Source organism: Mesocricetus auratus, unplaced genomic scaffold, assembly GCF_017639785.1.
Source record: "Mesocricetus auratus isolate SY011 unplaced genomic scaffold, BCM_Maur_2.0 Super-Scaffold_100014, whole genome shotgun sequence".
In the NCBI taxonomy this organism is placed as follows: Eukaryota; Metazoa; Chordata; class Mammalia; order Rodentia; family Cricetidae; genus Mesocricetus; species Mesocricetus auratus.
Genome location: NW_024429197.1, coordinates 74,747,570 through 74,762,187, shown reverse-complemented (window position 1 = coordinate 74,762,187; position 14,618 = coordinate 74,747,570). Strand labels below are relative to the sequence as shown.

At 43.5% G+C, this 14,618-nt stretch overlaps 1 protein-coding gene across 3 annotated transcripts in view; it reads right to left on the bottom strand.

Moving 5' to 3' along the window:
- Fkbp15 (FKBP prolyl isomerase family member 15) overlaps positions 1 to 14,618 on the bottom strand; it is a 73,269-nt gene that overhangs the window by 23,536 nt on the left and 35,115 nt on the right. For 2 of the 3 annotated variants that reach the window (XM_040757405.1, XM_040757404.1), the window contains 7 exons: positions 13,632 to 13,734; positions 12,047 to 12,153; positions 9,482 to 9,596; positions 7,962 to 8,071; positions 7,370 to 7,477; positions 6,367 to 6,461; positions 5,143 to 5,245 (listed from right to left, as the gene is read on the bottom strand). In XM_040757405.1, the coding sequence (XP_040613339.1) occupies positions 5,143 to 5,245; positions 6,367 to 6,461; positions 7,370 to 7,477; positions 7,962 to 8,071; positions 9,482 to 9,596; positions 12,047 to 12,153; positions 13,632 to 13,734 (741 nt within the window). The remainder of the gene's footprint in view (positions 1 to 5,142; positions 5,246 to 6,366; positions 6,462 to 7,369; positions 7,478 to 7,961; positions 8,072 to 9,481; positions 9,597 to 12,046; positions 12,154 to 13,631; positions 13,735 to 14,618) is intronic. The other variant, XM_040757403.1, reaches the window with a different exon arrangement.

Below are 14,618 nucleotides of genomic sequence, written 5' to 3'. Positions count from 1 at the left end.
TTTACCCAGCTTTTCTATTTCCAGCATCCCTTCATTCTGTGTTTTCTTTATTGTTTCTATGCCAGCTTTCATTCCTTCAACTGTTTAAGTTGTTTCCTTCATTTTTTTTTTTTGGTTGTTTTTTCTTGGTGCTCTTTAGATTCTTTGAGGGATTTGTTTATTTCTTGAATTTTTCACCCATTTCATGGATTTTTTGTTTGTTTTTTCTTCTATTTCTTTAAGGGATTTCCTCGTTTCTTCTTTGAGGGTCTCCATCATCTTCATGAAATAATTTTTAAGGTCTGTCTCCTCTTCTTCGTCTATGTAGTGCTTTCCGGGTCTTGCTGGTGTTGGATCCCTAGATTCTGGTGGGGTCATGTTGGTCTTTCTATTGCTGAGTGAGCTCTTATTCTGTCTTCTTCCCATCTCTTCTTCCAGTGGGTGCTGGTGGGGTCTTTCCATCTCCACTGGTCTCCTTCCTACCTGAAGCTGAAGCTGGGGATGCTGACACGGAGTTTGGGGCCTGGAAGGGCTGATGTCTTTCCTGAAGCTGGACTCGCTGGGGTTGGGGTCTTGGAATGGCTGATGTCTTTCCTGTGTGGGCGGGTCTTCTGGATACCAGGAGCGGCCCCGGAAGATCAAGGGGATGGGTGTTGGAGGGGGGTCCCCGCTGGAGACCCAATCTCACCTGAAGCTGGACTCGCTGGGGTTTGGGGCTTGAAAGGGCTCCAGATCAAACTTTTATAATTTGGAAAAAAGGACACATGACTAAGTGTGTGCATGTAGATATTTACAGATATAATCACAATTTTTAAAAAATTGTCAGGACAGCCAGGCGGTGGTGGTGCACACCTTTAATCCTAGCACTCGGGAGGCAGAGGCATGCGGATCTCTGTGAGTTCGAGGCCAGGCTGGACCGACAGCCTCCAAAACAATACAGAGAAACGCTGTCTCGTAAAACAAACAAACAAAAAAAAATGTCAAGTGGGGAAGGAAATCAGCGGAAACCTTCACGATCATGGGAGGACTCTGACTCCTATCCCCGAATAATGTCCACACTGAAGTTGAGAGCTGGGAAAAGAAACAAGCATTCTAAAACAAGGAAGCATGAGCACTAAAAGGGGAGAACAGCATCAGAAGAAACAGCCTCTGACAGGACAGGACAGTACTAGAAATGAGCCCGTGAGCAAGTCTTATCTACCTTCTGGGTATTGATTTGTTCTGTTACGATTAAGTTCATTGAGCTCAACGACTCTAATAGCTCTTCCACTCTGAATCATTGCTTCACAAGAAAAGAGATTCTTTTGAATCAATTCTGTCACAGAGAAAAAGTTCCGCTTACCAAATATTCACTGAACACCTAACCATATTTTTTTGAGAAGTGTTTGGAGGTAGAAATCTGCCTCCTGAAAGAACTGCTGGTCTCCCTTTACAAGAGATCACAGGGAGACTGCTAAAGTAGATGAAAGTTGGGACACACCTTAAATCCCAGTACTCAGAGGCAGAGGCAGGTGCATCTCTGCGAGTTCAAGGCCAGCCTAGTCAACATAGCTTCAGACCAGCCAGCACTACATAGTGACACCCTGTCTCAAACAGCAAATTTAAAAAAAGAAGTAGCCCATCCAGAGATAGTGACACACACCTATAATTCCAACACCTGGAAGGCTGAGCAGGAGGTGAGCACTTTGGGTTATATAACAAAAGCTCATCTGAACAAACCTGTGCCACATAATGAGAACCTATATGAACAAACAAAGAATAAAAAAACAACTGCCAGGGGACAGTTAAGGCTTAAAATGCCTCACTGAAATAATGGTGATCAGTGGAATCACAGACAGGCCCCAGCCATCAGCTAGGAGATTCCCTGGAGCAAATCTAGGCTCTTAGAATACCAGGCAGGCTGTTGTTGTTACTCTACTCATGCTGTTTGGCTATTACACATAGGACACCTGCTAGGCTCAGTTCCAGGCACCTGCAGAGTTTTAGAATGCAAAAATGCAAGTGGATTAGCAAGCTAACTAAGAGTTTGATAGACTACGACTGGTTCATGGGCCAAACTGAACCACTACTTGTTTGGGGGAATAAAGTTTCATTGGAACATACTTGTAAATACATGCACATACAACAATGATATTGAACATGAAAGCCCCATGTTGAACCTACATAAAAGCAAAAGTATTCAGATGTCACATTCAGAGACTACAACAAAAGAAATGACTTTTATACCTGGATAGGTACTGGAATAGAAAAGAGCTTTGGAAAAGTTATCTTGGCTGCCTATACTAAATTAGAAACCCAGGAGGAGAGGCTTAAAAATATGTAATTCTGATCAAATTTCCCAAGTAATTCTTAGGTAGCTAAACCACTGTTTGGGCATCACTGGTCTATAGCACAAGTTATACTCATCATTTACCCCTGAATAATAACAGTGAGGATACACAGTATATTTGGATGCCCCAGTAGGCCTGGTGTTGGGTCCCAGCCCCCATGAATTTCTGTGCATTGCTCATCAGCTGATAGCCACATGTGCATCCTGCTCTCTAGTCCTGGCTTACAGCCCCCGGCCTTGCCTGCCTGACATCAATATCTAGCACGAGGAAAACAGCTCTTACTCCTGGGGTTTTTCCACTGTGCTCCCTCTTTACAGGGAGACAGAGACAGAGAAAGATGGAGAGAGAAACATCTTAGCACTTGCAATAAAGACAGAACACATGCATTCTCTTGGCAATAAAGGCAGCAGACACATTCTTTTTGCGAAAATGGTTGGATGTCTTGTCTCTCATTTCCTGATACCTTGGACTTGCTCATGGCGGTTGGAGAGATACAGAAAAAGGAAAGAGAAAATAAAAATAAAATCAGAGAAAGGAGACATAGTAAGGCGCATTTTGTGGAAAGCAGTGAAGCTGCAGGCTGCTGCTCTTGACCAGGTCTTTAGTGGACAGCCACATGAATGAATGGATGGTAGCAATGGGAAAGAAACAGTGCTGGAATTGGACAGGGCTCTGCAGGGTAAGGCACAGCTCATCTGAGGTTAAGTGGCTGTCTTAGTCACTGTTTTATTGCTAAGACACTATGACCAAAGCAATTAGAGAAGGAAGCATTTAGTTGAGGGCTTGCTTACAGTTTTGTGGGTTGATCCATGAGCATCATGGTAGGGAGCATGAAAGCAGGCAGGCAGGCATGATGTTGGAGCCATGGCTAGAAACTCACATCTGACTACAAGTTACAGGCAGAGACAGTGAGACTTGGCCTGCTGTGGGCCTTTGAAACCTTCAAGGCCACCACCAGGCACACAATTCCTCCAACGAGGCCACACCCCTATCCTTCCTAAACAGTCCACCAACTGGGAAACAAACATTGAAATATATGAACCTATGGGGGCCATTCATAGTGCCACATTGGTCAAAGACTTACTGGATAGTATGGATAAGCAAACACAAAAGTTACCTTGAAACATAATAAAGAACCCTTCTTATCAGAGTACAAGAAATCAAGTCAAAATCACAAGTTATAATGTTCAATTTTGCATGTTTCCAAGGAAGAGTAAATGATAAAATATGAACTGCTTAGAATTTCATGAAAAAATACAAGATAAAGACCAAAGACTTCCCAGCTGAAGAGTGATGACCTAAAAAAGGAGGAGTCTGTTCTGGATGTGTCCAGGAGGCAAGAGGAAAACCGGGCTCCAGATTAATTGACCCCAACCCAAGACTCACGAGCGTTTTTTTCACTTCTATTCAGAGCAGATCAAAATTCCTACATCTGAAGGGCTACACTCACAGTAATTCATGCCCCTCTTTCCTTATTTGTTTGTTTGTTTATTTACTTACCTATGTATCTATTTGCTGTAGCTCAAACTTTGGCTCCAAACCTTCCACCTAGCAGAAAATGACCCTGAACTTCTTCCTGATACTCCTGCTTCTACCCCAACATTCTGGGACTACAGGCATGTGTCACCATGTCCAATTCTATTATTTTCCTTTTGTTTTGCTTCTTGAGACAAAATCTCACTATGTAGCCCTGAGTGGCCTGGAATTTGCTATGTAGACCAGGCTAGCCTCAAATTCACAGAGGTGAGTTTACCTCTGTCTCCCAAGTAACAGGATTAAAGGTGTGTGCCATCTCACCTGGCATTTTATTCTTTAAGGCAACATCTCACTATGTAGCCCAGGCCAGCCTGGTACTTGCTATGTATCTCAGGGTGGACTTGAACTTATAGTAATCCTTTTGTCTTAACCCTCCCAAGTCCTAGGATTACACACATATGCCAGCTGTCTGGCTCCAAAGTGATGGGGAAGTCCTGTGTATTTGTCAATAAAGCACTGTTGGCCAATAGGGAACCAAGATAGGTAGGACTAGGAGTCCAGGAGGACTCTGGGAAGGAGAAACACAGAAAGTCAAGATGTAACGCCATGGGGTAGGAAGCCCGGAAACCTTTCCGGTAAGAGAAATACTTAGATTAGCAATTATGGGATAAATACTTAAGTCAGAGCTAGCCAGTAAGAAACAAGCAAGGCCAACAGCTTCATAATTAATATAGCCTCCTGTGTGTTTGAGACTGATGCGGCTCTGGAACCAGGCTGGCGGGAAGGCTTCCCTTTACACCAAAGTAGCACTTTAAAATGATTTTGTCAGACTCACATGAATAATAAACTAAATATAGGGGAAAGATCAAATTAGATAATCCTAAATTCCACTAAGAACAACATACACATTTATTTGATGGCATAATAGAAAATTTTTTTTGATTTATCAAAAGAATAAATTTAGCTTCCTGTAAACTAAAATATCCTCACCATTATCAAATTATTAAGACAAGCAATTGGGATTTTGATTTTTTTTTCTTTCTTTTTTGAGATAGGATGTCACTATGTAGCTCAGGTTGCCCCTTGAACTATAGATTCTCCTGCCTCTGCCTGTCAGAAGCTGGGGTTACAGGCATCAAACAGCACCCGTAGTTCAGTCGTTGTTTTGAGTCAACTTACTGCAGAACATTTAGCAAAACAGATCTAGAAATGATTAATACATGAAAATCTGTTCCAGGATTTCTAGTTCTCTCCCTAGAGATGGCAAATATCCTGAACAGAAACTTGTAGTTCATATGTAGGACTATTTCTCAGTTCTACAGATCCCGACCTGGGTTTTCCTCTCTGGCTATTTTACCTTCTCTTGTTCAGCATGCAATACTCTTGCCTGTGTGTTTTCTGTGGCTGTTTGAAGGGAGTTGTTCCTCTTCTCCATCATCAGGTTACTTTGCTCAACATACCTGAGACAGAAATAAAGACAAAGAAAATATTTACTAAGCACTGAATGACTGAAAGGTACAAGTGAACCCACTCAGTTCTTGCGACATTGCTCTACACCTCCATCAGAAACAATCTGAGGGGAGCCAGAGAGATGGATCATAGGTTAGGAGCCTTTGTTCTTGCAGAGCTCTGGGTTCAGCTCCCAAGACCCACATAACAGCTCACGACCATCCATAACTCCAGTTCCAAGGGATCCAGCTCTGTCTTCTCTCTCAGGGCACTGCCACACAGGATGCAGATATGCAAGAAAAACATCCATATGCAGGTTTTTTTTATCTTAGAACAAAACAACCTGAAAGCTCTTTGCTTTCCTGAGATCTGCTGTAATTAAACAAGCTATCTGTAGTAACCAAGAAGGTAGAAACCTGGGCCATTGGTGAACTGTTCTGGATAATAAAGGGAGACATTCATAGGATGAGCCAATGGGAGATGGGGAGTAAAGAAAAGCCTTCTTCCAAGTCTGTCACGTGAGAGACAAAAACACTAGACAAGAAAAATATAGGGAAAAATGACTTTTTCGAGTCAAACGCTGCATTGAGACTAGTTCTGTCTACCTTTGCACCCCTCACAAAGCTCGGAAGGATCCACTAAAAACTACAAAATGATTGTGCTTTATGAGATCAGTGAGACTCTGGTTGAGTTCTGGTTGATAAAATAGCCCACACAGAAAAGAGAAGAGGGAACACGATTTTCTACGGAACACCATTTTCAGAAATGAGGAAGCTAGTCTTACAACATAAACAAAATACCCAAAACCACACAATTAATGAAGGGCAGAGCTGAGGGTCAAACATAGATGGTTCTTATTCCAACCACACCCACCTCAGAGTTTTCCTCTGAAGTTGTAAATAGGTAATTTGCACAATAGGCAGAAACAGAAATGGCTGAAATACATGGACAGGTGAATGGGTTGCAGCTCAGAGGAATTGTGTACTTAATATGTTCAAGGTCCTCGGGTTCAAAGAACAAATGTAGAGAAGAAGATTGTGATTAATGCTGCCCTCAGCAAATGTGTATTCTAGTGGACAAATTGCATTAAACCCTTTGCCCACCCTACCCTGGCCTTTGTCCCTGTCATTACCTCTGATTTCGCTCAATGAGTTCACTAATCTTGTCATTCTGCTCTTCTATCCGACTGCTTTTCTCAAGGAGCTCCTGCTTCAGTCTCTCATTTTCCTGAATCCAGATACACAGTAAGCAAGGTGAGTCTTCATAGTCCCACTTCCTATGCATTCTCTGCTTCCTGCTGCAGCCGCAATGCGACCAGCCACCTCATGCTCTGCTGGATCCCCAACTACACGACAGACTGGGTCCCCAACTACAAGGCAAAATAACTTAAAGCCATGGTAGCTTTTGAAACAAACACTAAAACTTATTTCCCCACAGATGTAACTGATACGGCAACAATCTGAATTATACCTGATGGATTCTAATCACTAGGCTAGATAAGCTGAGGACTGAAATGGCCAGAAAATAAAGTGAGAATTTAAGATTGGGGGAAAAAGCAAGTTTCTTTTTGACTATACACGGTATAAATCACATTGATACTTAGCATGTACAGTGTAGTGTACTATAGCTTAGTATAATAGGATATAGTATATAGATGGCTATGGTTCCCATGTGAAATGCCACCCACATACTCCTGTGTTTGAATACTTCACCTCTAGCTTGGGGTGAACTGGAAGTAGGGTCCAGTTAAAGGACGTGGGTCACGGAGGGTGGTCCTGAGGGTTCCTAGCTAGATCCCACTTCCTGTTGGCTCTCGCTCAATGGGACCGGTTGCCTCACCTCTATTCCCACTCTTACCTGCTGTGAGGGCTTGTTTGCTCTCAGACTAGGAGGCAGGGTAGCTCCTGCTTCCTTGAGTTGTTTGTTATCAGGTATTCAGTCAAGGCAATGAGAAAAATAGCTAATACAGCGGTGTAAGTCATAGGACTAAACTAAGCTGTAATGGCTTTTCAACTGTAGTGTTCAGCGCATGCTGTTTCTGGGGTGGGGACAGATCTTCAAAGGGTAGCATGTCTGATCTAAGGAGGGGCATGCCCACGCTCTCCAGCCTGTGCTGTGTGCTCCATTGCCCTCACCTGAATGATTCGCTGGATGTTGCTCATAATCATGCTTGCTTCCATCGTGACTGCCATGCTAGGAAGAAGCACAGAATTGCCAGCACTATGCTTTTGCAACTCTTCAACCTGCAAAAGGGATGCCAGGAAGACCATGTAAGCATGCTGGGATGTAACTCACCCAGGGCCAGTCATCCTGAGACAATATCTAAACATAAGCCTGCTTTCTCCTGCTAACTTGATCCCAAAGGAAAGATAACCACCCTTCTAGGTAAGAGACTACAGCTGTGAATACGGGAAACCAACAAAGAGTTTTGTTACAACTGTGGCTTCTTCTATTTACAACCTATTTATTGTCTATCTCCTGCCCCAACACCCTCCCCTTTTTTACACTTTTGTTATCTCCTTTTATGTGTACACAGGATATGTTTGATTATGGACATACACACCTGTGTCCCTGCAAAAGTGCCAAGGTCAGAGCATAATTTGCAGGAGTCAGTTCTCTCTTTCCATGACAAATTTCAGGAATAAAACTCAGGTTGTTGAATGTGTTCAGAAGTGCTTTTACCTGCTGAGCCATCCTTGGCCCAAGCCTCAGTTCTGACTCACTCACCTTAGTCATGAGATGATCCATTTTGTCAGCCACTTTGCTGACTGCCATTCGAATTTCAGTGTTGTGTTGCCGAGCTTCAGTCATGAGAAAAGACATCATGTCACCTGCTCCTACACAGACATGAAAAACAACTAACTTACAAACCTGGAAAGAGGAAGCTATGGGTAGAAAAATCAAGGGCGGTTTTAGCAGAGAAAAGAAAGGACCCCTTCCACGTACTAGGAAATACATACAATACGTGATTTCACAGTGTCAGAAGACACAGAAGAGGGAATGTAGACAAAAGGGTTCCCAAACTAATAATAACTAGGCTATATTTCTGCAAAATCTGACCCAAGTTTGCACAGGTCCAAGTGTACTGATGCTTATATTGTTTCCCCGTTCACCCAATAGCAGGCCAGGATTGCTCAGGCACCAGGAATACTGCCATAAATAAAACATGGTTTCCAATCTTAGTGGGCTTCATCTGAGAAACTAACATATAAACAAATCATTACAACAGAGTATTTTACATGCAAGATGGGCATAGCAGCACATGGCTGTAACTCACCATGGCAGAAAACCAACACACATCAGTCAACATTTCACCTTGCACAGCATAAAATACACACAAAGTTGCCCAAGCAACTATGAGAGATGCTCTCCTATGGGCAGAAAGTTTAATGACAGAGAGGACACTTACCTTTATTTTACCCCATTTTTACTGCTTGACATTTCTATTAAAGTGAATTACTTCCATAATTTACAATTTTTAACAAAACAGTTTTCATCTGAGGCACTCAACACCCAGTGCTTCCTCTCAATCCCCTCTAGTGTTTGCTCTTACACTACCTGCTGTACACACTAGTCACTCTGACAGAAGAATTACAAGGGCTGGTAAGAGACCATGGAGGGAAAAAGACCCAGAATGTGGGTACAAAGAGACTTTGGGAAAGATGCAAATGTTCTAAAAATGGATTGTTGTGATAGATGCACAACTCTGAACTTTTCCTTAAAAAAAAAAAAAATAAAACCCTGGGGTGTGGGGAGATGTGTGGGGTGTGGTAAAAGTGTTTGCTCCACAAGCTCAAAGACCTGAATTTGAATCCCCAGCATCCAACAGAGATAGTAACAAATAAAGTAGAGCATGGTTGTGCATACCTGCAACCCCAGCACTGGGTGGTAGATGCAGTAGACCCTGAAAGTTCCCTGGCTAGCCAGTCTGCCCAAAATGGCAGATTTCCAGTCCACTGAGAGACCTAGTCTTATAACAATAGGCTTCAGACCAATAGAGGAAGTCATTCACTGCCCTGCTCTGGCCTACACACTCATTTGCATGCACATATATGTGGATACACAACATGTACTATACACACTGTATTTAAATATATATTTCAGGGAATCATATAGTATGTAAATTACATCTCGATCAAGCTGATACAACAATGAGAAGGAAGAAAGGGTAGATAGAGAGCTGTTGGAAGAAACATGAAAACAGAATGGGAGGGACGAGAGACTGGGAGGAAGAAGTTATTCCCTACCTTGGAAGTGCGGAGCCTGGGACAGTGGTGCTGGGTACAAGGGCCGAACAGGCTGTAGCTGGGAGGTAACTGAGCATGCCTGGGGATATGTGTAGGCTTGCACACCTGCACAGGGCTGAGAAAGTGACAAGTTACAGAACAAAGCAGATAAACAGGGAGGAGGCTTGAAGTTACTAAAGCTGCAAATGATAAGACCAGGGTTAGGCAGTTGTCTATGGAACTTGATGGTACCTGGTCACTCCAGTCCTACCCAGAATCTGAGGAATAGTTATCCTCTGGCAATATGATTTTATGAAATGTGAATGTATTCCCTACTACCAGGCCTATTTTTAAGGAAAACTTGAAACTAAGCAAACCCTGTTTAGTTTCTTTTGAAGAAAAAAAGTTAGTTTTCATATTTTCAAACTAAACCAGCCAACTTCCTGGATGCCTCAGGATGCCTCTCTTTAAAATCTGTGCGCCTGTGTGTCTATGCTCACACGTGGGGGGTTCTAATAAAATCTGTGCTCCTGTGTGTCTATGCACACACGTGGGGGGTTCTAATAAAATCTGTGCTCCTGTGTGTCTATGCACACATGTGGCGGGTTCTAATAAAATCTGTGCTCCTGTGTGTCTATGCACACACGTGGGGGGTTCTAATAAAATCTGTGAGCCTGTGTGTCTATGCATACACGTGGGGGGATTCTAATAAAATCTGTGCTCCTGTGTGTCTATGCACACACGTGGGGGGATCCTAATAAAATCTGTGCTCCTGTGTGTCTATGCACACACGTGGGGGGTTCTAATAAAATCTGTGCTCCTGTGTGTCTATGCTCACACGTGGGAGGTTCTAATAAAATCTGTGCTCCTGTGTGTCTATGCACACATGTGGGGGGTTCTAATAAAATCTGTGAGCCTGTGTGTCTATGCACACATGGGGGATTCTAATAAAATCTGTGCTCCTGTGTGTCTATGCACACATGTGGCGGGTTCTAATAAAATCTGTGCTCCTGTGTGTCTATGCACACACGTGGGGGGTTCTAATAAAATCTGTGAGCCTGTGTGTCTATGCACACATGGGGGGTTCTAATAAAATCTGTGCTCCTGTGTGTCTATGCACACATGGGGGGATTCTAATAAAATCTGTGAGCCTGTGTATCTATGCACACATGGGGGATTCTAATAAAATCTGTGCTCCTGTGTGTCTATGCACACATGGGGGGTTCTAATAAAATCTGTGAGCCTGTGTGTCTATGCACACATGGGGGGTTCTAATAAAATCTGTGCTCCTGTGTGTCTATGTACACGTGGGGGGTTCTAATAAAATCTGTGCTCCTGTGTGTTTATGCACACATGGGGGGGGTTCTAATAAAATCTGTGAGCCTGTGTTTCTATGCACACATGGGGGATTCTAATAAAATCTGTGAGCCTGTGTGTCTATGCACACACGTGGGGGGTTTCTAACACACCTAATATGGTGGGTTCTTCACAGCTGAGCCCCTGGACTGTTTTGTTTATGTATTTTCAGACAAAGTCTCATGTAGCTCAGGCAGCCTCAAAATCACTGTATAGCTGAACATATCCTTGCTTTCTTGATGGCCCTGCTTCTAGTTCCTTAGTGCTGGGATTACAGATGTTTCCACCAAGTCCAGTCCCCCTGCTAGATGCTTACCTGGGTGACCAGGAGCTCTCATACTCACTGAGTATCTCAACTGTGAAAGGAAGATGTCACTGTTTTATGGGGATTTGCTACATGGGCTCAATGAGGTGACAGAGGCAAAGCCCCTAGCAACTGGCAATTAAGTGCTTAGCAAAAGGCAAATGCACCATAAACATCACCTATCATTTTGAGGAGAGTCATTCTTTCCCCACAGGAAAACTGATTATTTCCAAGGACAATGTAACAACCTAAACATTGTTTAATTAAAACAAAAATTCTTAGTGCGTGATAGAGGGATTTTTCCATTGCAGCAGGCTTCCCTCAGTTTTGATTCTCACCACGGAGGGCGGGGCCTGGGGAGACAGCTCTTGCTATTGTGTGCACCAGCGGGGCCTTGCTATGTGCCAGGCCCAGCCTTTAGCGGCACTTTGCTTAATCTTCACAGAGACTGGTAAACAGAAAGCCTCATGTGGTTTTAGGGGTCAGAAAATGATAATTTAGGGAAAGGGAAATTACAAACTTTGATTTGGGGAATTGCTACTGTGTAAAAAGGAGAGAGGCAGAGCGGTGGTGGCGCACGCCTTTAATCCCAGCACTCGGGAGGCAGAGGCAGGCGGATCTCTGTGAGTTCGAGGCCAGGCTGGACCGACAGCCTCCAAAACAATACAGAGAAACCCTGTCTCGAAAAACAAACAAACAAACAAAAAAAGGAGAGAAAGGATCTTCTGTGTTCAAACAAGAAGATCAACAGAAATTATATCTCATGACTAAAACTGCTTTAAAATAAGACTGTTACCTGAGGGCTGGATGTGCCTCTTGGGAGGCAGGAGGCAGCAGATCTCTGAGAGTTTGAGGCAAGCCAAGGCTACACAATGAGACCCTGTCTCAAAATAACAAATAAATAAATAAATTTAAAAAATAGTTACCTGGAAGGTCTGAGTATTTCCAGGTACAGCTGAGTGGGAGTCAAGGGGTGCAACTTGCATCAAGGCAGCAGAGGGTGACTGGAACCCAGAAACAGTCGGTTGAGGTGCTAAAATAAATCAAGATATTTTTTCGGTTATCCATCCTTGTTTCTTGTGCTAATGCAAAAGCACAACTCTCACCTCACAGGGTATAAAGAAATAATTTATTTTGGAGCCAAATATTCATGACCATGACCCAGAAACACGGATATGGGTTACTCCAAATTCCATGTTCTTACGTAATAGACAGTTTCATGAAGTTTTCACAAATCTAGACCCTTTTTAAATACAATGGTGGAAACATCATGGAGTTATGTTCAGGAAAGGCATGAGATCTCAAGTTTCGGGCCTCGGATGGCATCTGACCACATTCTTAGCTTTGGGTCCAAAGGATTTACCTAATAGTGACAGAGATGTTAGGTCACACGCAGACAGGGGCAGTAAATGGCTATTAAGCATGCACTAGAGGCAGCATGGGAGAGCTGTCCCCATTTCACATCTGGTAGACCCATCCTACAGCTGCCCAGGCCCAGACCCAAGGTTATGACTTGGCTCATCCCACAATCGACCCATCTATGATCTGCTGGATCATATGAAGGGCCTACCCTGCAGACCCAAAGCTGCAGGGTCTCCATGACACAGGGCAGCAGCAGGATATTAGAGGAGTCCTAGTGAAGGCCCCGCATTAATAGTGTAGTAGAAACCAGGGGCCTCGAACCAAACCAATGACTCTGCCGTGAACTTGCAAGTAAAGATACACGGACAAAGGAGTTCATGGTGTGACTCACGGTGTCACACTGCAGCTTCCATAAGAGATTTTTAAGTTTTGCCTTTTTTATTTACTTTGTTTTTTTCTGTTTTTCTTTTAAAGCTTGTTTTACTTGGGGGTTGTGCAGGGGCAGAGGGCATATGCAAAAAGATGAGGAAATGAATTAGATTTAAGATACATGATGTAAAAGACGTATAGAATAAAAAAATAAATAATTTTTTAAAAATTGGCTATTAAGGGTGCTAAAGATGGCCCATGATAAATTACAACTGGTTTCTGGACCTGCTGAATCCCTGCCTCTCATAAGTTAGTCAGCTTTGCAGAAGGTTTGATGTCAGGTGGGGTCCTTTCCAGGGGCTTCCCTTCACACTCATGAGTCTGGAGTAGCACCTGACATTCCTATGCCTTAAGCTGGACCACTTTCCCGACTTAATCTCCCCAAGCAGCTCCCCGGGCACCCCAGCAACTGACTGAAACAGTGTCTCCTCACACGCCTGCCTCAGATGCTATCTGCTGACACAAGTGCAGAGTGACACAGAGGGACATGTCTCCACAGCTGACACAGGCTTCCAAAGGACAGGGCCACCCACACAGCAGAAACCACAACAAACAGGCTGACTCCATCTGAGTCTGAAAGTGTTCTACTAGGACAAACTGACAAGTGTTAGTCCCTAATCCAGGCCCTAGCACTAACAATGCAAGCTAATAATCTAAGGAACATTGAAGAAAACTTGGATCCAACTCAAGGGCCGAGCCTTAGAGAGATTCCTTTCTTACCCTGTGAGGCCATCTGTGGTAACACTGGATGGGCTGGCTGAAGGGAAGGCTGGACAGATGGCATCACCAGAGCCTGCCCAGCTCCTCGGAGAGCAGTTGCATCCTGAAAGAGGCACAAGGGTTGGTCTCTATGTGTGAGTCTTTGGCCGGAGACTGAGGCTGCCCGTCACTAACTCTGCTCGAAATACAGGATTTCCAAGCAAGAAAGAGGAAGGAAAGGCAGGCAGGAAGCCAATAGTAAAGGATATGAGTCATACAAAGGAATCATTCAATTATGCAAGACAGTGAGAGGCTTTCTTCCTATAAATCATATCAAATAATTAAATACAGTCATTTCTGCAGATACGAACCGACAGATTACAGAACGCACTGTTAGCTACCTAACTGATCCAACCTGTTCCCAAAAGAAGGGCTCCTATACAAGAAAAAGCCAGCAACAACCCAGCCTCACTCTTCTGCCAAATTATTTCCCCAGAGCTCGGAGCTGACACAGGGAACTGGACAGAGTGGGATTCTCTGCACCTCATTGGCATGCTGGCTTTGATGCTGGCGGTCTACAATCTTTACCCAAATTCTTCCGTTGTTATTGTCTTTTTTTTTTTTTTTTTGAGTCTTTCTATGCAGCCATGGCTGTCCTGGAACTTGCTTGCTATGTGGACCAGATTGGTCTTAAACTCAGAGACACTCCTGTCTCTGCCTCCCAAGTGCTGAGATTAAGGGTGTATGTCACCACACCCAGCTGTTTGCTCTCATTCTTTATGTATTTTTTTAACGAATCATAAAACCAAAGCTGTAACTCTAAATAAAGCTGTTCTGTCTTCCTGTTCATGCAAGAACAGGAAGTCATAACACACAATACATGTGACTATAATTCATGTGCTGTGGTTCTCTTCTAAGAAAATCATCCCACTTTTAGATTATTACCAATTTCTAAGTCAACTCAAATGTCTACCAGGAGAGTAAAGAGAATTACAATAAATAGAAGGT